Source organism: Rhinolophus hipposideros (genome assembly GCF_964194185.1).
Source record: "Rhinolophus hipposideros genome assembly, chromosome: 7".
NCBI lineage: Eukaryota > Metazoa > Chordata > Mammalia > Chiroptera > Rhinolophidae > Rhinolophus > Rhinolophus hipposideros.
Window position 1 is genome coordinate 93,918,412 of NC_138053.1, and position 22,863 is coordinate 93,941,274.

Genomic DNA, 22,863 nt, shown 5'->3' on the forward strand with positions numbered 1-22,863 from the left:
CCTCAGGGGACACAGGTTTTAAGAGAAGAAGGAATGCTCTGAATTCAGTCGCTCTAGCTCCAAAGCCAGAACCCTAAACACTTCACTATAGCCCCTCTCTAAAACATAATTTAAAAATAAACATAATCCATCTTGGTTTACCTATTGAATGGAGAAAGTAGATTATTTCGCACAACTGTAGAAAGATATTTTCTCTCAAAATTCTCGAAACTAATTTCCACCATTAAACTAAAAAATTGGGGCCTTTGTGAACCGTACTTCTGCTTTACTCGGAGGCAACCACATGTATATACACCATTTCAAATTACATGGAAACACTGGTTATTTAACAGGCTTTCCTAGAAAGGCAGGAGATGGAACTCTGTGTGTTAAAGTATCCATTTTACAAATGGAAAACTTTGCAATGTCTACATAAAGTTAAAGAGTGAGATTCTGTTACCTCTGGCTAAGGCTCTGGTTTTGGAAGCACAAACTTTGTGTCTTCCAGCAGCTTTATAAGCAGAGAAAACTATTTCATTTTTACACATTAATGAGGGATAGAAATAAACTAATTTTTGTGTTTTTTTTTTCAAACCAACAGAAATGAAAACTAACAATTACTTGGAAACTTACTAAAAATCACTGAGTCCAAAGTTCTTCTTTTTTGTCATCCATTTCCCAGACATTGTGATTTGATTGTTCATAAATATAAAGAGAAAGCACTGTATAGACTTTTTAACTTTTTAAAATATAGTTGGTAGACAATCTTATATTGGTTGTTAGTTTCAGATTTTCAGTATAGTTATCTGACAGTTTTATGCCTTACAATGTGAGTAGGGCACGTGAGCAATTTCACTGCCATGAACACTCAGAGCCCAGGCCCTCAGGGGAGTAAGTGGAGAGGGTTAAACTGGTCTGAAATGGTCCTGGGGGTGGGTGGGGGGGGGGGGAGGTGGGCGGGGGGGGGGGGGGCTGTGGCTAAAACAAGGGCCCGCCTACTGGGTGTCACATGACCAATTGGAAGGACAAACTGAAGATGGATTGCTTGCCATTTAGTAGGAGAGGAAGAAAAGGTGCCATTTCAAAGAATAAAATTTTCCCTGATAGTTTGTCAAAGAGAAGTTGTACATTATTGATGTTTAAATTAGGTATGTTTGGAGTTTTATAAGAGTTTGAGGTTGGATATAAGAAGAAACTGGATGAATGGGTGTAAGGACAAGCCGAAGGGAAGGAGGATCCAGAAGAAAAGTGGAGGGGAAGAGAAGAAGACTGCATTTGACCCCTTCACATCCACTCAGAACAGAAGCCCTGTAATTATAAAGACCCTGCAATAGAATTGGAGGCCCCCCTCACAGCTTCCCTCTGGTCCTGTCGGGAGAGGTGAGAGGGTGGGAGGGGGAGGAAGAACCTAGGACCTGACAGTCACATTTCACATCTGCAGATGTTTAAATATCAGCTCCGATTAATGTTTGGCTTCAGAAAACTGAAGTGGGATTGTCACATTCCTAGAAAAAATTCAATACCCAGAAAACAGAAGTTTTTAATACCGGTGATCCAGTGACTCCAAAAAATAAGAGCAGAAGAAAAAGTTTCAAGTCTTATTTGTGTTTCTCAAAATAGATTGAAATAGAACTTAAGATTTTATTATAAACGTGGGTAGATGGCATTTTTTAGAGTCACACTGAAAGCATTGTGTTCTCGTTATACCATTAAGAATTGATATTGCATTTGTTTGGAATTCATTTTCTCTTTCGATGCTTTGAAATAATCCTTTAATAGCATAATTCATTAAGTTGTATGAATGGGAAATATATTATCATAAGTACGGAACAGTCACTATAATATGCAGTCTAGGCAACATGTATAGGTATATAGATGAAATAGATAAATTTACCATACCATCTGCTTTTAATATATAACCAATTGGTTAAATGTAATGGCTTTCTTCTTTTTTAATGGTTTCATCATTATTAAAATAATTAAAGCCAGAGTATTTTAAAGTACACACATATAAATACACACACATAGAGAAAATGATAGTCACAGTTTAACCTTTTCATACAGGTGGAATATCCCTTCTGAAGTATTATAATAATGTGGTTAGGACCCAGATGTGTGTATGAGACACATGTATGTAGTGGTACACGTGTCATCTTTCTTGAGTAGGTGCCACGCAGGTCCTAGGTAAAATTGCAAGTTGGGAAACATTTGTTTCTGGTCCTTTCTGGTAATCCCTTCAGCTGCCTTCCCCAGGCACTCTCACCACCGCAGGCTCCTCAGGTACCTGGGGGAAGGTAATGCCCTTAACCTCCTGTCCAGCCAGTGTCCTTCTGGGATCCTGTTCCCACAGGAGGGAAACTATGGAAAACACCACATTTCATATATTCCAAATTAGGGACTAAAAGTCTATGAGTTCTCTGAGGATTTCAGCTTTCTCTGTTTTCATTTTGTCGATGGATGAAAATAATTTCTAAAGGTGTATTCTGAATCATGACATGGCCCGCCTTATATGAATGACGCATGCCCGTATTTTATTTGTAAACTGTTTGGAAAAAGCTGCTGTAGCCCTTCCCTCCAACCCCGGAGATAGTCTTAGCTGCTCACAAGTTTTTTTTATTCTTTTTAAAGAAGGCTATTACTCAGTTTTGAAAAGTGAACATTCGCTAATCTGAGGAACAGTACTGTAACAAGTAATGCACCTTCCCTCCCCATTCACTCAGCAAATGCTCATTGAACTCCGTGCCCAGCTTTGCACTTAGTAGGGGGATCGGGGTCTATCAGAACAAAACAAAGAGGCTTGTCCTCCAAGAACATGCATTCTAGCAGAAAGACAGACGATAGCAATAAACGTAATAAAGTTAGACCACAACAAGGGCTCTGAGGAATTCTATCACAGGTGAAGGTAAAACAAGAGCGCTGGATTGGGGATGTGGTGTGGCTCAGGTTGCACTTTTAAATGGTGTGTTTGGAGCAGCCTCATTGAGAAAGTGGCATATGAGCATGTTTGAAAGATTTGGGGGATTTAGCCATGTGCCCAGGCACATCTGTGGGATGAATGTGTTTTCTTTAATAAGAAAATTAAGTAGGGACGGTGCCAAATTATATTTTTTCATGCCAAATTATAATTCCTCAATCCCTGAGGGATGTTGAAGTTAAAAAAAAGAATATTACTGACTGAATCATGTTATTTTTCCATATAAATGCAGGAATATTCAAATACAGCTTTACTGGTGAAAATTCCATGAAATGATGTCTGTGTGGAGTTGATCTAAAAAGTAGAGGATGACAGGAAGAGGACACATGTAGAAACAGATTGCGAGGTGTTGTTTTGGTTTTTTTCATTCACCCACCAAAAAAAACCAAAATTTTCTTTGAGTAAAATGAATACCAAAATTTAATGTGATTTTGTTGTTATTAATCAAATACCTAAGTTAAGCGTAATATACCCTTCTGACCTGCTCTTAGGGTGAGTGACTTTATCGTCCAGGTCGTTCTTCTAAGACGAAAATTCTTGCATGAGTTCTTCGGTTTCTCATTTAGCTTCTGATTCCTTTGAAATGTTGGGGGCCTTTCCCTAATAAGCGTCATCTTAACGTTTTGAACATCAATCCTGCAGCTCTTTAAGACAGTGGTTAAACCGAATAAGTCTTAGGAGTGAAAGGCATTCTTTTGCCTTTCCAGCTGCTTCCTGCCGTGAGTGTGTGGCATATTTTTGTAGAGAGAAATGTCTGAGACACTCCTTAGGAAGTGAAAAGCACCTTTCCAAAATTTTGTAGCTTAAAAGGAAATGCATTTGAGTTTCCATCAGTGGGATAGGAAAAGCCGTAAAGCTAACAGAATCGCAGGCGAACACGCATGTGCTTTCTTTTCCCTGCCTGTGCCTTAACTCAGTTCGGTGCACTCAATTGTAGCAGCTGCTTCATGTGAGAAACCCTGTGTCGGGGTGAGTAGTGAAAGCTTCCTCTTTAAGGCACAGGGCGTGTCCTTTGCTCTTTCAGATAAGGAGACAAGGCGGTATCCAGCTCCTGGTGGATCTGCTGGACCATCGGATGACCGAAGTGCACCGTAGTGCCTGTGGGGCGTTGAGAAACTTGGTGTATGGGAAGGCCAACGACGACAACAAAATCGCCCTGAAGAACTGTGGTGGTATCCCCGCGCTGGTGAGATTGCTCCGGAAAACCACCGACCTGGAGATCCGGGAGCTGGTCACAGGTTAGCACCCGTATTAACAGCATGACTGACACCCCAGATCCGTCGTCCACTCTCTGGCACGGTAGCAGGTGTGCTAACAAAGTGTGATGGCCCAGTCCTCTCAGAGGCTAATAACCCAGGCAGTTCGGGGTACGGGAAGTTGCAGATGATGAAACAAGAGCATATCGAGTGGAACACACATGGAGTGGACAAATTAAATCATTAGAATCCCATCAACATAACCCTCACTGAAATCCTATGACCGCACTACAGTCTTGGTCATTCGATTTAGGAGGCCTTGGGTACCCTACAGCCCCCACGGGCTGTCGTTAGAATGGAGTTAACAATCACTGACCAAAGGACACGTCATCTGAGTTATTGTTGATAAAGTGTATATTCTGGGTGATACTGTGGTTAACAACAGACAGCTTATCTTTCTGAACAGTCAATTTCTCGAATGAAACATTTATGATATTGGTATTACGTAATGGTATCATGTATTAAGGAACTTTCCAAACGTGAACATGAGAGAAAGCCTTTCCACCAGCACAGAGCTTTTGAGTCTTGTAAAATGGAGATAATGATGAATTACCCCCTCATAGAGCCGTAAGGATGAATGAATGAGAGCATGGAAAGCATTTTGACACGTATCTTTCTTAGAACATACATTGACACAGTGAACATAAGCCATTTTCTCTTGCCCCTCACTTTTAAACCTGTGGTTTTACTGGTTGGACTGCTAACAAAATTGGTGGCCTCAGTGTGGGATTTCAGATTAGTCTTCTTGATTATACACATTGCTGTTCTAGGTGATATTTGCTTTGTAGTTCATCACAGCACCTCATTCAAGCAAGTATTTGCCAAGTAGATTGCAAGGTTGGCTCTCAAAAAAGGATCTTTTAATTACCCAGGATTGCACTGAGCTCTTGACTTGACTCTGGCATTTCCTTGTAGCTATGCTGGTGGCGTCTCTGTGAGTTTGTTTATTTAAGGATATACATTACTCAAGCTGGAGTCATAAATATTTGTTCAATCTTGGGTCGAGATTCCCAGCATCGGTTCACACTCTTTATGGTTATCGTCACGTCTCTGTCACACTCGTAGCTGAATTAGAACTAGATCCCATTGTGTGTGTTCTTCTCTCTAAGTGAAGAATTGTCCTTGTGGAAAAAAATCATCAGGAAGGGTGACAGTGTTGTTCCATTAATGTTTTACACTAAAATAACATAGGGTTACCTGGGTCGGGGAAGATAAAACTATTATTCTGCACGTGTTATAAAGTGTAGGATAATTTGGGGGTGAATTCAATAACTGAAAATATACCCTGCCTTTATGGTTATGAACACCCATCCTTATTTTCATGGATTGTGTTTCAATTGGAAATGCCTGCAAGAGAAAGGCATCGCCACAGTGTGTGATCTAAAACAAACCTCGTGGGCCTTCTGTGCATTAAGACCTTGCCAATGGATGCGTGAGGCCAACAGAAATAAAGGAACACCTTCTGCTGTTTACCTGTGCGTTCATTTCATGACCTGGAAAGAATTGGATTTTACTAAAATTGGGATTTGCTCCAACAGAGAAAACCTTTGCCTGGAAGCACAGACCTCCGTTGTATCTTATCACATGCAAAGGGTTGAGAGGATTGATAGCTTGAAACCAGAAAAGAGATGACGGCATTGCCCCTGTCCCATGACACCCCCTGCTGCAGCAGGCCTGGTGTCTTCCGATATTTGAAGCCACTGTCAAGGAACTGATGGTTGGTAGGCTGGGTGTCACCCATTCTGTGCAGCTGGGTGACATCAGAAATCTCTATGTGAGCCTCCTTTGGAAACCTCTGAGGCAGAATGTCACTTCCGAATGTCAGGAGCTTTCTTTCCTGGGGAAACTTTGATGCTGGCATTTAGAGAGTGTGTACGGCTCTTATTTGGCTCCTTTGGAGAAAAATGAAGGTTTGTAGCCGTTGTCATGTCCCGACCCTCTGTTTCTTCATCAGCATGTGCTGGTGGCCCAGACTCTGTCCTCTTCCTCTCTTAGAAGCTGTGCTGTCTTCTGCCATAATGCCACCCAAGCCATTGCAGGCAAATCTATTCAGAGTGACAATGGGCACTACTTCAGCATGTTTTCTGCCTTTGCAGAGACGGGTTCTTATTGTGCTTGGCTGAACTCCAGGCACAAATTTCACCCGTTTCAAAGAAAAACATGTTGTAATACCATTTTGATGGGCTGAAGCTCATCGTTTCTGGAGTCGCCGTGACGGATACTATTGAAAAACGACAAGCCCCTTGGTCCAGCGACCGCTCTAGAAAAGGAAGTCGGAAGTGAGCATCTACAAGAACATGCCCAGTCCGAGTAACAAAGCCTTCTAAATATCCGTGCTGCAGAAATCTGAGGGCGCCTGGCAATCCACAGGGCTCTGCTGCCTTCTGTTTAGACATCGCTTCAGCGACACAGATCTAGCCCGAGCTCACGCCACTGCCTGATCCAAAAGTAAAATGAAGCAAATGTATTCCCCTCAAAGAGCCTTAGAGAGTCTTGTTCACCTTCAGCACCAGCCCACGGTCATCTGCAAAGTGACCTATGAACATTTGGCATCTTAGGGCTCCTACAGAGCTTTGGGTATCCATTATGTAAGTACAAGTAATCTAATTTAACCTCAGGGTCCTCAAACCCTCCATTTCTTTTATCCGTTATTATCTTTCCACTCCTCCTCTGAGATTCTTGTCTCTGCCCAAGTGTGATGAACTCTTTTTACTACAGTAAGCCTTTCTGTGTACATCCACATTCTAAGTTCATTCCTTAGTTGTTATTTCTTAGGTGTTTTTGAATTTCTAGGGGGCCAGGTGTGTTCTAAGCCTTCAACATCTGCATGTGCAGGTCTGGCATTTGTTCGACCATACCAGCACCCGCTGTGATCGCCCAGGTCCCTGTTCTGAACTGTCGCACCCATGCTTTCCTGGCAGCTAACTATTACAGGAATCTCCCTGACAAACGTGTCCACGTTTTGGAAACTTAACTAGATGAGCAGCAAGGCAGTGGATGGCTCTGGAGGGTGGAACAGAGTAAAAGTAAAAAGGCTCACTTCACTTCTGTTGTCACAAGGCCCCTCCTCAAGCCATCTTTAGAACTGGGTTGGATATTCATGCATGAATTAACTAAAACAATGACTTCAAAGTAACAAATACGGCTTTTACTTCCCTTCTAACTTTTCAGTGGAACTTATACAGAGTTCAGCAAGGAATAACAACTCAGGACAGTAGAGGAGCCCCCCTCGTACCCGGGTTTTTCTGCTACTTTCTCCTTCCTGCTTCTTAATGAATGCATGAACACACATGTGTGTTGAAAAAAAATTATAGGGCATAATACCCTTTGAATTCCTCTGTAGATATTTACAAACAAGGATAGTTTGTAAACAAATAGTGAAAGGAACCATTTTAGTTATTTTTAAAAAAATACAACATGTGTATAAACCAGACTTGAGATTAGACGTAAGTTATATACCCAAAAGGGTGTAGAGTACCAACTTGTAAGCAATAAAAGACTAAAAGAAAGAAATGGTCCTGCAGAGCTTTAAATTATTTACTGGGTATTCCTCGACAAATAATCATAAAATGTTAAAATTTGAGGTATTTACATGCATTTATTCAACAAACATGCATACTTAAAATCCCAGCTGCCTGTTTGCAGTGCAGTATCTGTTCACAGCAGAATATATTTTGCCACTGCCCGTTAGGCCTTGAAATAAACAATTTTCTTCCTATGCAATAATTACTGTGAGACGATGATCAGAATTTTATTTAAATCCAGTTAAAGCCATTATATTGTTAGCCATTATTTGAAATGCTGCAAAGCAAATAAACTTTGATTAGAAATGCTGCATGTCCTTTGGGCTTGACTAATATAGTTTTTCCTCTCTGTAAATATGGAAATAATCAACCTAAATTTTGAAATTCTCAACTAAAGATTTCAGAATGCTTTACACATCGTAATAAAACAGGTTTTATTGAACTATAAAACTTAGTAAGTTTTATTTCAGTTGAAAGCAACTGGAAGAGTTCTACTTCTCCAAGAGCAGTATATTCTTTGACCTTAAACTTCACAGACCCAAAGAGTCTTTTCTTTTAATTAAGAAGATAGGCCCAGTTTCACTATTTTACTTAGAAGTGTTAGGTCAGTTGATTTAATGCCTTGTCTCCAAAGGGCTCTGTTGTAAGTTGAAGTATGACCCCCAGAATCCATATGTTGAATCCATCTGCAAATTTAATCAGTAACTTTAAAGTTAAGCCTCCGTTTCTCCCATCTAACACAGACATTAACTCTTTTCACCCCTTTTGTAAGATAAGGATATTTTAGGGCTCCTGTGTCTTCACCCTTCTCATTCACAACCTGTGTCATCATACTTGACTTTTACACTCTCAGGGTTGACTACATGTGCAGAAAGCAAACTGATGGTTGTTAGCTGGGTGGAGAGTTGAGGGATGGGTGAGAAAGGTGAAAGAATTAGAAGGCACAAATTGGCGGTTACAGGATAGTCACCAGGATGTGAAGTGTAGTATGGGAATATAGTCAATAATGCTGGAAAACCGTAAGGTGTCGGATGGTGCTGGACCTGGGAGAATCACTTCATGGCTTGTATGGATTCCCGCGCTGTGCACCTGAAACTAATAAAAAATAGTATTGAATGTCAACTATAATTAATATATATATATATATATATATATATATATATATATATATATACATATATATATATGGTCACGGGATATAAAGTGCAGCCTAGGGAATATAGTCTATGGTATGGTAATAGCTATGTAAGATGTCAGGGGAGTAGTAGACTTTTTGGGGTTATCACTTTGTGAGGGGTGTAAATGTCTAGTCATTATGTTGTTTTGTACACCTGAAACTAATAAAAAAAATAGATCCATTTTTTAAAAAAGGAAGTTGAAAGCCAGAGAACAGCATTCACATTATGATGGAGGAGCAGATCCATGTGGTACTTACAGTCATATACCCCATGGGTCCAATGCGATGGTTCTTGTCAAAGGGGTACATTTTTAGCATCGTAGCTGAATGGATCCTCCATCAGCTACAATGCCACCAACTCAACTTTATCCATGATTTCAATCATCATTAATTCTATAGTTTTCCAAATCTCACTACCAGAATCCTCTCTCTTTGGGGTACATTTGAATGATGGCTCTCAATACCTGCTAAACAGCTCTCCTGGTTTGGAGCTTCTGTCACCTAGATACAATGACCTCCTCTTTCTCGCTTTAGTCTTACATAAGTTCCTTAAAAAAAAAAAAAAAAAAAAAAAAGATGCTTAGAAGATGAAATTCTGAAAATGTCCGTGTTAAGTCTTCATACATGTTTGATATTTACTGGCTATGGATGAATAGAAAATTATTGTTCTGATGACTGTTTTCTGTAATTGAACTTTATCCTTTATACTATTAAGCCTGTGATGAGATATGTAGGTCTGTCTGTGCCTTTTAAAAAATATATTTTGGTATTGGACACTTCCAATTTAAAGAATCATGACCTTTGTTGTCAGAAAATTATCTTATTTTGTTTAAAATTTATTCATTTTGCTTTGTCCTCTTTCTGGAATTATTATCAGTCAGATTTTGAATCTCTTGGATTTTTTTCTCTCATATTTTCATATATAATTTGGATCCATTTGCCTTTTAAGCATACATTTAGAGAGATTTTTCCAATATCCAACGTTTTCTTCAACCTATCTATGAGGCATTTTTAGGGGCATGGATCGGAGGAAATATTATTATGATTTTAATTCTAAGAATTCCGTGTTATTTTTTAGTAACCTTTATTCTTATTTATTGAATATAAACTATTCTTGAATTTCTCTAAGGATATTTTTTAGAACTAAGGGTTGTTGTTTTTTTCTCTTTATCATGAATCGTCTCACTTTTCTCTATTGTCTATTTATTTATTTATAGGAGTCTTTCTATTTATTTATAGGAGTCTTTCTCATTGATTTTGCAGATTGACTTTAAATGTGTAGAGACCCTCAGTTGTCTGCTCACTTTTAAGATGGGAGTAGAGCATTTGGCTGAGCTCTGTGCACATTGATGACACTGGTTAACCGTGAGCTTGACATCAGGGGAGCAAGTAGGAGTGAGCTGTGTCCATTGAGGAGGGCTTTGCTCTAAGGCTCAGATATCCACAGTAACTTTTTAGTAGTTCTCCCCCAGTGCAGTCAACCTCTTTGGAGAATATTCTTCTGAGTTGTTTGTTTTGTTTATTTGCCTGGCCTGGAGGGAGGGGTCAGTAATTTTCTGGCAGCTGGGTGTTCTCTCCACCCAGATAGGAATAGACAATGAGAGGGCAGGCGACTGTTTTCTTCCCTCAGTCACCCTTTTGTAACCTCCCTCCTCATTTCTACATACCATACGCCTGCCTTGTCTGAGCATGAGTCTTTCCTGGGGATCTGCCAGGACAGTCAGCCACCTAACTGGGTCATCACAGTGGGGTCCCCTCTGTGCATATCCTGGGCTGCGCTGGTTTCCTCACTGCTTCACCAGCCAACTCACTTCCATCTGTTCTACATCTTGCAGAAATGTGATGAAATTTCTCGTCTGCTGAATTACTCCTCCCATTTTCTTCTTTATCCTGTTGTGTCCCTAATAAAGAATATCTTCTTCCCTGCATGAGTGCTGAACAGTTTGAGAGATGAGACAAAGTGTAAATATTACTAAATATTATCTGTGTTGCTGGTAGAAGCCAGGTTGAAGGCATTACTTTAGGTCTGTTAGCCAAGAATAGGCTTACTATTTCAAAACAAGTCTAGGGTGTAACATTAATTAAACACCCTGCATGGAAGGAGACATTGGACCGAGGGGGTAGCGTTTTCCCCCACTAACATCTTCCAGCCTGTTTGGGTTTTTTTTCTCTCATCCTATTTATTAAGATCACCCAGAGGCCTGGCTCATCTCTTCCAAGCAAGAGCTAAGTAAGCTTTTTGTAAAGATCGCCTTTGCTCCATCTTCATCGGGCATTTTGGTGATGACCTGGCAATCCTGGTGGGCATTTTATAACTCAAAGCAAGAGGTGCTGAAATGGGTCAGAACAGCACATTATTTAAATCAACTCCTTGGTCACTATGTTCCCAAGATGTAAAATGAAATCCCAAATATATTTCTTATCCCAAATAATGTCCAGCCATGTTGTCCAGCATAGCATATCAGAGGTGCTGCAGTAAAATTAAACAGCATCATAAAGATACAAATGAATAGAGACACACCAGTAATGAAATGCCAGAGATGCTTTGAATTTTAATGTAAACCCCACCAAATATAAAACTTCCAAGGAGAAATTAAAAATCAAAGTTTAAATCCACTTTCATGTTGAAGTCCAAAGACATTAAAATGCAAAGGAATTAAAGTCTGAAAATCAATATTTCTTGCCATTGTGTGTTTAAGTTCAAAGTCCACAATTCTTAAGTTCACTGAAGTGTAAAAGCCATCCTCCCGAACTTTTTATTCTGCATAGTCTCTGCCAGAAGGGTTTTCTGTGCTTCCTTGAGGCCTGGTTTCTTCAAAAACTGGGGTTGCTTCACTAAAATTGGTGCCATACTTTCAGAGCCTCAGAAGATGCATTATTTCACTGTCAACTCCCACTCATCTCACGGTTCAAGGTTGTGAACCCTGGCCCATGCCCATCATCTTAAGAAGCCATCCCAAACCGTAAGAGCAGTTATCCCAAACATAGGTGTGTACCAGAGATCAGTCCTAGCCGAGGCCGTGAAGCCACTCAGTGAAGGCTGTGTGGGTTACCTGTTGATGCTACAACAAATTTCCACAAATTTAGCTGACTAAAACAATACAAATGTGTCTTCCATTTGTGGAGGTTAGAATTCTAATACAAGTCTCACTGAGCTAAAATTAAGATGTGAACAGAGTTGTACTCCATTCTGGAGGCGTTAGGGCCAATCCTTGCCTTTTTCAGCTTCTAGAGGCTATCCACATTCCTTCATTCGTACCGACTTCCACTGTCTTCAAAGCCAGCAGCCTTGAATCTCTGATAAGTCATCCATAGTCATATTTCCCTCCGACTGCTTCCAGGAATGGTTCTCAGCATTTAGGGACCCATATGATTAGATTGGGCCCACCTGGATAACCAGGAGAATCTCCAGAATAATCTCCCCATCTCAAGATCTTTAAATTAATCCATCTTGAAAGTCCCTTTTGCCCTACAAGGTAACATATTCACAGGTTCAGGGGATTAGGACGTGAAGGAAATTAAAACCAAAGGTTTCAAATATGCAGGAAGGGAAAGAAGTCACTTCCAATGAGACTTGGTATAGAGGACCATTATTCTGCAACCACAGTATCGGAGGGAAGATGAGTAAATGGAGATCTTGGATTTAGTCAATGAGGTGAGATCAGTTTGATGCCTGGCTTCCAGAGTACTAATCTGTGAACTTAAATTAAATCAGGAGAAAAATTGCCAGCAAAAGGTGAATTTTGGTATTATGCGTTCACCAGTTGAAGGGTAAATGAATCCATCCATGCCGATTGTCTGTTCTTCGGGAAAGTGAAATTGTAAACATTGCTGCCATCTTGCAATGCTGGCAGTGGAGCATTGTGATGCCCATCAGCAGGCATCAGCCGGGGTTTGACCTGAGAAGTGTGAGCAGTATGATAGGGAAAAAGGGGATTTATTAGCAGGATGAGACCTGACACCAGTGGGAGCTGATGAAGTCTGAGGAAGGTTTGCCTCTGTGTCTGGTGCTGGGCCTGGAGGTGATGTAGGTCAGCAGGCAGAGATCAAGAAAAGAAGCCTGCTATGAAGCAGAGGGAGCCCCCATGAGGACAGTCTGGCACCCTCTTCTGCCCCTCATTGGATGCATATTGGTCACATGAGAGACACATAAAAGCTGGCGCCTTTTGCAATAGCACTCCGCATGTGCCTGACCCAGGTCCTGGGGAAGCTGAAAGAGAATGGGTGGCAGCTGGCGGAGCTGCACCCACTGCTGTCCCACACCCAGAGGTGAAGCAGCCAACCAGCGAAAGTGCGCACACGCTGCCACACCCCTGATGCCCCAGGCCCAGTTCTTCAGAGCTCACCACCAGCTGTTTCCCTGGCCCCTGCCAGATTGCCTGCAGATTTCTCCCAGGACATCCTTAACTAGGAACCCAGCAAAGTGAAATTCTGGGAGTTGTAGTTCTAGTACAGCTAAGCTGCCACAGCACAGACCTGTGCCCTATACCAGGTCTCATTGGAGGTGACTTCTTTCCCTTCCTGCATATTTGAAACCTTTGGTTTTAATTTCCTCTGTGGCAGTTGGGTTTCTGGTTCTGCAGTGCCACATGGAGGGTGTGTGTGATGATGACAGGTCTTTCACTATGGCTTGTTAGCAGACTGTCATGCAGGGCGGCCTGCGGGGTCTCAGCTCCTGCAACTCAGTGGGAGTGTAAGGGGTGTAGGTTGTGAACTCAGTCACAGCTGGGTTGCGGGCAGCAACGCCCCCGAGGCCCACAGGTTGCTCAGTTTTACCCTTTGTTTCAAGATTGGCCGGGCTTAGGGATTGGGAGCCACATTGTCTCCACTTGCTTTCTCTGACTCTGCTTCAGAGTCTCCACTGTGGGGCCCCTCTTCTAACAGGAGGACCCGGGCTTCCAGCGCCTCCAACCAGGAGATCTGGTCTGGCACCTGGGCCATCTCATTAAGCGCATTTTCCGTGTTGAGACTCAAGGCCCTGAGGAACATCCAGCCCACACGGCCGGCTTAGCCTTCTCCTCCTCTGGCAACCGTTCAGCCAGAGCCTGCAGGGCTCTCTCCACGCTGGCCGGAGAGCCGTCCATGTCCTCCCACCCCTCCTTGGGGGTCCAACTCCTGAGAACAGTGGCCACCGGACACCACACACTGTGTGTGGGCCACCTGTCCTCCTGCCCAGAGTCAGACTTCATTCCTACCTGGTCGGAATCTTGCTTACTGTGCCCGGTGTCTGAGTGGGTGGAGGCCTCCATGTAAGATATCCACAACCCTCGGAGCCTAAGGCCGCAGCAGATCACCAAAATGAAGGCAACGCCTTCCATGGCCAAGATGGTGGTGTGCCAGCTGGAGGCTTGAGTCTCCCAGGCAGACCGTGCCTCTTGTTCCCGGTGTCGCTCCTCATGGGCCTCCCGAAGCTGGGCTCTCACACGCACAAACCGCTCCACCATGCTTTGGTAGGTTTGGGCCGGCACCGTACCCTGGCTTATGAAACTGAGCTTTTATACGTGTAAACTACTCCAGTACATTCCGGAGAGTGTCAGCCGACACCACACCCTGCTCGCTGCGCCATGAGTTGTGCGGGGTGTCCGGCGGGGCAGCCTGCGGGGTCTCTGCTCCCGCTCCCCACATAAGAACGCAGGACATGGTGAGGCCAAAAAGGAACACCCACAGAGCCATAGGTAGGGGAGTCATACCACTATGGTCTCACTGGAGGCTGGGTTCACACGACGTGCGACCTGCTGCCCGCTTTGCTACCAACCGACCGACTCTCGGCGACTCTCCTCAACTTGACTCCCCAACGTGGCCGCGACAGTTATATCAGTGGCCAATTGGCTAACCGGCCACAGCCAACAGCCATCTACTACCCGAGCCAGCACCTTTCCACATGAGGCTGAGAGCCTGGAAACTGCTCTCTGGGGCTCTGTCCCCACACAACCACCCACCCATCCTGCCACAGCAGCTATGCCTCTGCTTTGTACTATGGACTCATGAGGTCACCATCCCTCCAAAGGCTGCAGAATCACCTCAACAGATTCCTGAACTGAAGCGTCTCTCCTGATGTCGCTGAAACACATGTATCCAGGAGCACCCCTGCTCTGTGCTCCTCAGGTCACCATGTCTGCTTCTTGGTGCCAGTGCCCTGAGATCCTCATCTTCCTATCATCTCTTCTTACTGCTCTGATCGGATGTGCTTCTGTGCTTCATTTCTCTCTACTGGTCCCCCGCAATTTGGGGGAAGGCTCAGCTGAGTTTACATGTGTTGAACCTACTTCTTCAGTTGGACACTCTGCTTTTTGGTGTGTGTAGTGATAGCAGTATTTTCTGAAATGGAGTCCTGCCTTCCCTCTCCTTTTCCTTTGCTCTCCACCCTGAAAGCATTGCTCTCGCAGCAACATGCTTTTCTAACATTCCTCCAGATTCCAGACCAGGAATTGGCAAAATTTTTCTGTAATGAGTCAGATGGTAACTACTTTAGCTTGAAGGACACAGGGTCTCTGTTACAACTCAATTCTACCTACGTTGGGTGAAAGCAGTAGTCAACACATAAACAACACATAAACAAATGGGCGTACCTGTATTTCAATAAAACTTTATGTATAAAAGCAAGTGGCTGGCCCTCCGGCCATTGTTTATAGAACCCTCTGTTGTACCCTCTCTTCCAAAGCCAAGTTTTGGACAAAATAAAGAGGGAAGCCTCATTAGCAACTCATTGTTGGTAGAGGTCAGGTTGGAGATCAGTTTGCCTAGAAATAGGCAGATTTGTCCACCAATGCACTGGCAGTAGGGTGAGGGACAGCCTTCCTCCCACAGAGACCAGGGGAACCAATTGCCTAGGGCCACTCATTCCCAAGAGGAGCAAGGACAGAGCTGAGCCAAACCATGGGTACCCCCTGATTACTTAGATAAATCCCACCCCTCCCCGGGGAAGAATGAGTGAAGGGATAAGAGAGGCCGGTGTTACATTAATTGTGCTCCATTTGCTGGAAGGAAACAGTAGGCCCGTCAGCCCACTGCTATTAACTCTAATGGATCCCAGAAGGAAAGGAGAGAGAAGTGTTTGTGTTTGGTCAGCTTCTTATTCCCAACTCATCTCCTAACCAGCTTTGTATCTCGCACGTTCTGTGTAGAGTTGTCTGCTGTTATCTCCTGTCATTTTACCCATTTTACGCTTATCTCTCTATAGCAGATAGTCCAGATATATCCAAATGCAAAAGGCAAAAACTTACAACCCTCAGCACTGGTTCTGATTCCTAATTTCCTCCCAACAAGACCAAATCTAATCAAATTAGGAAATTCACACCATTAAATTCTTCTTGCTCACCTCTTCTCTTAGTCCTAGAGATTGAAGGAGTGCTGTAGGCTGAGGCTCAAATTCATTCATTTATTAAACAAATGTTTGTTGAGTGTCTACTGTGTGACAGTGAGGTTTAGGTGCTTGGGGTACAGGGTGAAGGCCCAGGTTACTTCTAGCTATAGCCCACCTCGAGGGTGCAGCACCCTTCCTAAGGGTCAGGACGGGATGCCTGTGATCCAGGGAGAAAGAAAGGGCACAGTTGGGAGGGGTCTTGGATTTCAGTTGATCTATATAAAAAGAAGTGAACTATATCAACATACTAGGTGTGATTTCAGTATCCATTATCAGAACCATTATGGAATGTTTCAAGCTCAAAACTCAGAGAACTTCTCTCATGGAGCTTGTGTTATGGTGGACAAGACAGACAATAAACCTGTCATTTCAGGGAGTGGCAAGTGCGATGACAAAAAAATGAAGCAGACTAAGGAAATTAGAAAGTGATGGAAATGAAGTTCAGCTCAAAGAAATGAAAAGACCCCAATAACAGTGTGTTAACTTCGATGGAAGTTTCTTTCTCTCCCCCGTAAGTGAAGTCTGGAGGTTACGTGTTAATGGTGCTAAGGGTGATAATCCCACTCTGTCCCATAGTGTCCAGAAAGCCAGCCTCCCTCCAGTCACAGATCGTTCTTCCCGAGGATGTGACTCTCTTCGTAATAACCAAGAGGGTGGCAGCTATGTTCCAGTGAGCAAGACATTTGCTATAAAGTGTTTTTAAAGGAGTTGTAGTTTATGCTAGTTTATGTTACAGTAAGGTACAGACCTGTTGACTGTGTTTATCAGTCTTGTAACCCGTCTTTATGACATGTGCCACAGAGTAGGACACCAACGAGTGTTTCTAGCGCTGATATGTCACATTATTTCTTGTCTTTTACTTTCTTATTGCTCCCCAACATCCCTAACCTGAGAACCAAGGTATTCTTGTTTCCCAAGAAGGGCTAACCACCATTGCTGAACACCCACCCCTTACCAATCATTGTGCTGGGTACCCAGTGGTCCCACGAGGCCATTATCAAAGGAGGGTGCTCAGTGTCACAGCTGTTGTGTGGTACATTCCATAGTCCTGTTCCCACAGCCTGTCCGCTTTACACAACGAGTTTCCAATTCTCCCAATCAAATCCAGAATCCTGGGCTCCACAGCTCTATGGAAATGGCGTGGGAGTCCACGTTTTTACCGAGACCCTCTGGCATTTCTCAGGATCATGCAGGTTTGAGGAACATCACTCTCCTCTCTCTCCAGGATGACATGACCATGTTGGGAAGCCGAGTGATGGTGGTTAGGAGGCATGAACATGTTTTGAGAAATGCCAACATAATTTGTTGCAAATAGTAGCTAAATTATAAAAAAAAAAGAAGTGACTCATTGATTGTTTTTGCAAATTAGATTGAATTTGTGATTTCCTCTTATCCCAATGTACTTCCTCATGTGAGAGAGAAAAAGTGGACTGACTTTTAACAAATGTAGCAGAAATTGCCCATAACAATCCTCTCACTTGCAGCCAGCAGTATTCAACTGGTAATGATGCCACTGTCAACTGGGGTGGGGCTTGCCACGACCACGGACCTCTGCTTCCCTACAAAACCTCTGGGGGTTTCATCTGAACCTATTTTACACGCGTGTCCTCGGATGTCCTTTGACTGTTTGAGGGCGCCCTCATTCTTCCTCTTCTTGATCACTGGTGCTGGTGATAGGAAACACACCTGTGCTGACCTACAACTAAGTTTCAGAGCATACCTACATGTCGTAAAGGTTCAGAGGGCAGTATTACCAAGAGCATTTTGTTCTGTTTTGTTGATTTGCCTGATGGAAACGTATGGTGCATTTTACTTGTTAGGTCTGACAATGCATAACTGATTTGTGGCTCTACTGTGTGACTCACAAGTTACAAGTTAATTAGAAACACTTTTCTCTAATTATATTTGATAGTCTGCTCTATTTGCTCTACAATTATCACAAAAATTACATTAGTGTTAACGAACACAACATGGAAATCCCCACTGGATGCTGGAGGAGAGGGGAGAATTAAAGAATGTCTCCATCTCCTGCCCAACACCTGGTTTCCTTTCCAACAGATGTTTTTATTTGTTATTCCTGATGAAATATTCAAAACAAACTTCCTTCCTGGTTGTCGCATAGAGGATGAAGTTCAACCTGGCGTGGGAAGAGCTTCAGCTTTGTTTCCTGTGTGCTACTCTGTTGTCACTAGTGATTGCTTCTCCATTGGGCTGTCCATCCTGATTGACAGTATATTGGCCATCACAGCAACTGTGTGCCAACAACTGGGTGTCCTCCCAGGACAATGCCCATGAGAAGAATCTCTGAAATGATTTCTTAACACAGGAACCTGTATCATAGAGACCTGTAATCCCAGAGAAACAAGGACACGGTGCTTAGCAGCTGGCTTTTCTATCCACCTTCACTTCTTTTCTATGTTCTCCAATATATGTCTAAGCACCACTATGTGCAAGGTAGAGTGGACAATATAAAACATAAAACTGAGGTAGACATGAGCTCTGTCCCCAAGGAGCTGTCAATCAAGTATGAGAGAGGGTGCACCTGTGTAGGAGTGGAAAGACTCATTTTTCTCCCATCTTTCCAAGTTCTTCTGGCTGGGTTAATAATCAAGTTAATATGAGACATTAACAGGAGAAAATAACCAAGTTTAATATGGATGTACATGCAGGGGTGCCATAAGAATATGAGACCTGAGGACGCATTGGGCAGTTAAGGCTTATATATCATCTGGAGCTCAGGAGAAGGGGTTGGGGGGTTGATTTGGGCCTTCAAAGCGCAGGAAGACAATTCACATGGAGATGCAAAAGTAAATGTTTGGTAAATAAATGTTTGCTGGTCCATCTTTGACAAAGGGACACAGAGGGGACTTTGCTCAAAGGGGTCTTGCTAGGTTCCTCCCTGTCTGTCGCACACTAGGTCATATTAGACTCTAGTTTAATCTGTGATGACAGCTCCCTCCCTGGAGCAGGTCCTCTGTGTAAATTCTTTTAGCAGTTAAGGGGAAGGTCAAAGTTTCTCTCTGAGTCTTTTCTTTCTTAAAAATAACCAGCTTAAAATAGTCGATATCCCCAAAGGGATGGCGAACTCCGCTCCCCCTTACCTGGATAACTGTCCTACAATGTAGCACTGAGAAAAAGCCAGAGGAACATAGAAGACAAAAGGGAATTCTCAATCGAGTAAATCAAGAAAGACTTAATGAAGAAAGTAATGTTTGCAATGAGTTTTAAAGATGGACATGAGTTTGGCTTTCAGATAATGGTAGCAAGAAAATAAAACATGAGTCAAGAAAGTAGTGGGTGGAAAGTCCCCACACATACTCATAGAATCACTGCTCCTTTAATAAGAATGAATTTCATTGTGTCATTCCTGTGCACGCAACACTGCCTGCTTCAAACAACTCTGCTCTTTTCTCTCCATCCATATTTTCCTTTTTTAAACACTGTCCTCCTAGAACCCAAGTGCCTTTTGGGAGGCGAGAATCATGAGGATGGTGCTTTATAGTTCTCTACGTACCTTAATTTGCTTCACACAAATATTGCTGGATTCACTCCCAGGGTCAGCACTCTTCTCTTTGATGAGAAAAATACTTGCATATACTCTTAATTCACAGTATACAGCAAGACTTAATTTACTGTGTAAATGCTGCCTAACTTAAAAGTTTGGAAACTTTTTCCAATAGCAATTTTTAAAACATGGAAACTTGAGCAGAAAAGTATTCAGCACTTAACATACAGCTGTCCCACAACAAACACCGTTGGAACATAACATAGTGATACACATTAGCTGAAAAGGCCACTTACCCTATTTCATTTGGCTTTCATGCACCTTAGATGTTTTTTTGAGAAAGTGGACTTTCATTCATAAACTCCGTTCCATTTGCAAGTGGCATACCTGCTCTGTTCACAAATATACTTTCTGAAACTTATTAGAAGTTTGCAGTTATAATTAAAAGCAAACATGGACATGTGCTTTAGTCTGGTTTCCAGATTCAGGTGACCCCAACTTACAATGTGTTCAACTTACGATTTTTCGACTTGCTGGTGGTATGAAAGCTATACATATTGAGTAGAGACCGTTCTTCACGTTTTGAATTTGATCTTTTCCTGATGATATATGGGGTACCGTACTCTCTTGTGAAGCTGGGCAGCAGTAGGGAGCCCCAGCTCCAGGCAGCCACGCAATCAGTAGGGTGAGCAACTGACGGTATACAGTGGACTGTATTGCCAGAGTTTTTTGGATATTGTGTTCTGAGCACTTTTAAGATAGACTAGGCTGAGCTATGATGTTTGGTAGGTTAGGTGTATTAAATGCAATTTCAACTTACAATATTTTCAACTTAAGATGGGGTTTACTGGGACTTAAACCCATTCTAAGTCAACGACCATCTGTTTAACCATATTTTACATTCATAAGTATTAGTAGTAAAAAGGCTACTTCTATGCCTCACATTTTACGTTGAGAATTTAATATATGTATGTATATATATATATATATATATATGTATACATATATATATATATATATATACTTTTATTTATTTTAAGTGTGTTTTTCCAGGACCCATCAGCTCCAGGTCAAGTAGTTGTTTCCAGTCTAGTTGTGGAGGGCGCAGCTCACACAGGCTCATGTGGGGATCGAACCAGGAACCCTGGTGTTACGAGCATCGCACTCTAACCAGCTGAGCTAATCAACTGGTCCCGAGTTATATTTTCAGATTAAAAAACATGGTCCTCCATCTTTTCATTATTCTCCATTCAAAATTCGTTCCCTTTACATTTAGCGAGTGGTAGTAAGACACAAAATCTGAGGCTGAGAAATACAGATTCCAAACAGTTGCAAAACATTTTTTTATTAATATAAAGAGGTGTCGGGTGTTAACTGCAGGAGTTTTTGCTTTGTTTTAGTTCTTTATTGGCTTTTTAAGTGGTTTTATAGTCTCGCTGGAGCAGATGTTTAATTTTATATTGGTTCTAAGCGTGCTCAGAGCAATGAAAGAAAAGAGGTAAAAGAGAGAGAGAGAAGAAAACTGAAGATAGTTGCTTTGCTCTGCAGGGGAGCCTCAGCGTTGCTGTACCTTTCCCAAATAGAGAGTGGACAGAGATGCTTATCTCTGTGCTTTTGCCCTAGAGGCATCTTCTGATCCGGGTAATCACAGATACATAAGAAATCACATGCATCCTGCATTAAGGACATTTATACACAGGATGGTGTTAATTTGCTTTACCTTCAATGGCATTTTGAAGAGACTTCCTAATGCCTTGTTAAATTAACAGGAAGTAGAAAATGTGTGTTTAACAGACAGCTGTGGTTATGAGATGACCATGGATTGTTTAGAATTTTCAGGCAGTTTGTCAGTTTAATATTCTACAAAACTGCCCTCGCTATTAACTTGGTTGTTGGAGTGTGTAAACACAGGTGTGAAATTTGTCATGTATAAACTTCACAGTAAGCATGACTCGTAGTTTTTAACTTGAACCTGATGAGAACGGGATTGAAAAGAGAGAAATGATCATGTGATCCCAAGATGAGCACTCTGCTGAAAGCAAGCCTTAAACCTGATTAAATAAGCCACACAATCAGTGAGGAAAGGAATACTTCTTTATAGTTTGCTAACGAACCTCCAAAACACCAGGGTCTTATTAAAAGTCCTTTTAACTCCAGGGAGTCCCCTCACCCTCTGTAGGTAGCATTGCTAAAGCTTCCATTAGGGCTGTGATGTAATATAACACTCTTTGAGTTGCTATGGAAACAGCTATATCCATGTAGATTACATCTTTAAAAATCACTAGGCCACAGAAAGTCTGTCTGACATGAAATTTTCAAGGACTCCAGCCCACAGCTACTCTTGGTATTGTGTCTCTCCCTCTAACTATTTGCAGTACCTTTTTTTTTTCTTTTAAAGATTTTATTGGGGAAGGGGAACAGGACTTTTTGCAGAGGGCACAGCCCACCATCCCTTGCGGGAGTCAAACCAGCAACCTTGTGGTTGAGAGGGCGTGCTCCCACCAACTGAGCCATCTGGGAGCTCAGCAGCAGCTCAGCTCAAGGTGCTGTGTTCACACTTAGTTGCAGGGGGCGCTGCCCACCATCCCTTGCGGGACTCGAATTGAACCGGCAACCTTGTGGTTGAGAGCCCACTGGCCCATGTGGGAATCGAACTGGCAGCCTTCGGAGTTGGGAGCACGGAGCTCTAACCGCCTGAGCCACTGGGCCGGCCCTTCGCAGTATCTTTTGCTGTATCTGTTTTATGCAAGTACTATTGAGTCCTTGGGAGAGATCAGCAACAGCGAGAGTTGAAGGTGGTAAGTTGAGGGCAGTTATCTACAGTAAGAGTTTGAGGGCAGTTATCTACAGTAAGAGTTTTGACAACACCTGTGGGTTGTGGAAGACTCAAGTTACCTAGACTTGGATGGAGGAAGGCAGAGGCTGAAGTTAATGAAAATCTACTTAAAATGCCAGCTGTCTCCCATTCATCTCCTCCAAAAAATAAAAGGCACTAGCATGCACACACAAGCATGTGCACGCACACACAGGTATGCACATGCTTACATACAGGCATGCACACTCAGGCGCACACACACGCATGCAA

The 22,863-nt window shown here is 42.6% G+C and overlaps 1 protein-coding gene across 5 annotated transcripts in view; it reads left to right on the top strand.

The window, feature by feature from the left end:
• Window positions 1-22,863, top strand: part of CTNND2 (catenin delta 2) — an 840,835-nt gene that overhangs the window by 631,001 nt on the left and 186,971 nt on the right. For all 5 annotated transcript variants that reach the window (XM_081054244.1, XM_081054243.1, XM_081054241.1 and 2 more), the window contains one exon: window positions 3,978-4,191. In XM_081054244.1, coding sequence (XP_080910370.1) covers window positions 3,978-4,191 — 214 coding nt within the window. The remainder of the gene's footprint in view (window positions 1-3,977; window positions 4,192-22,863) is intronic.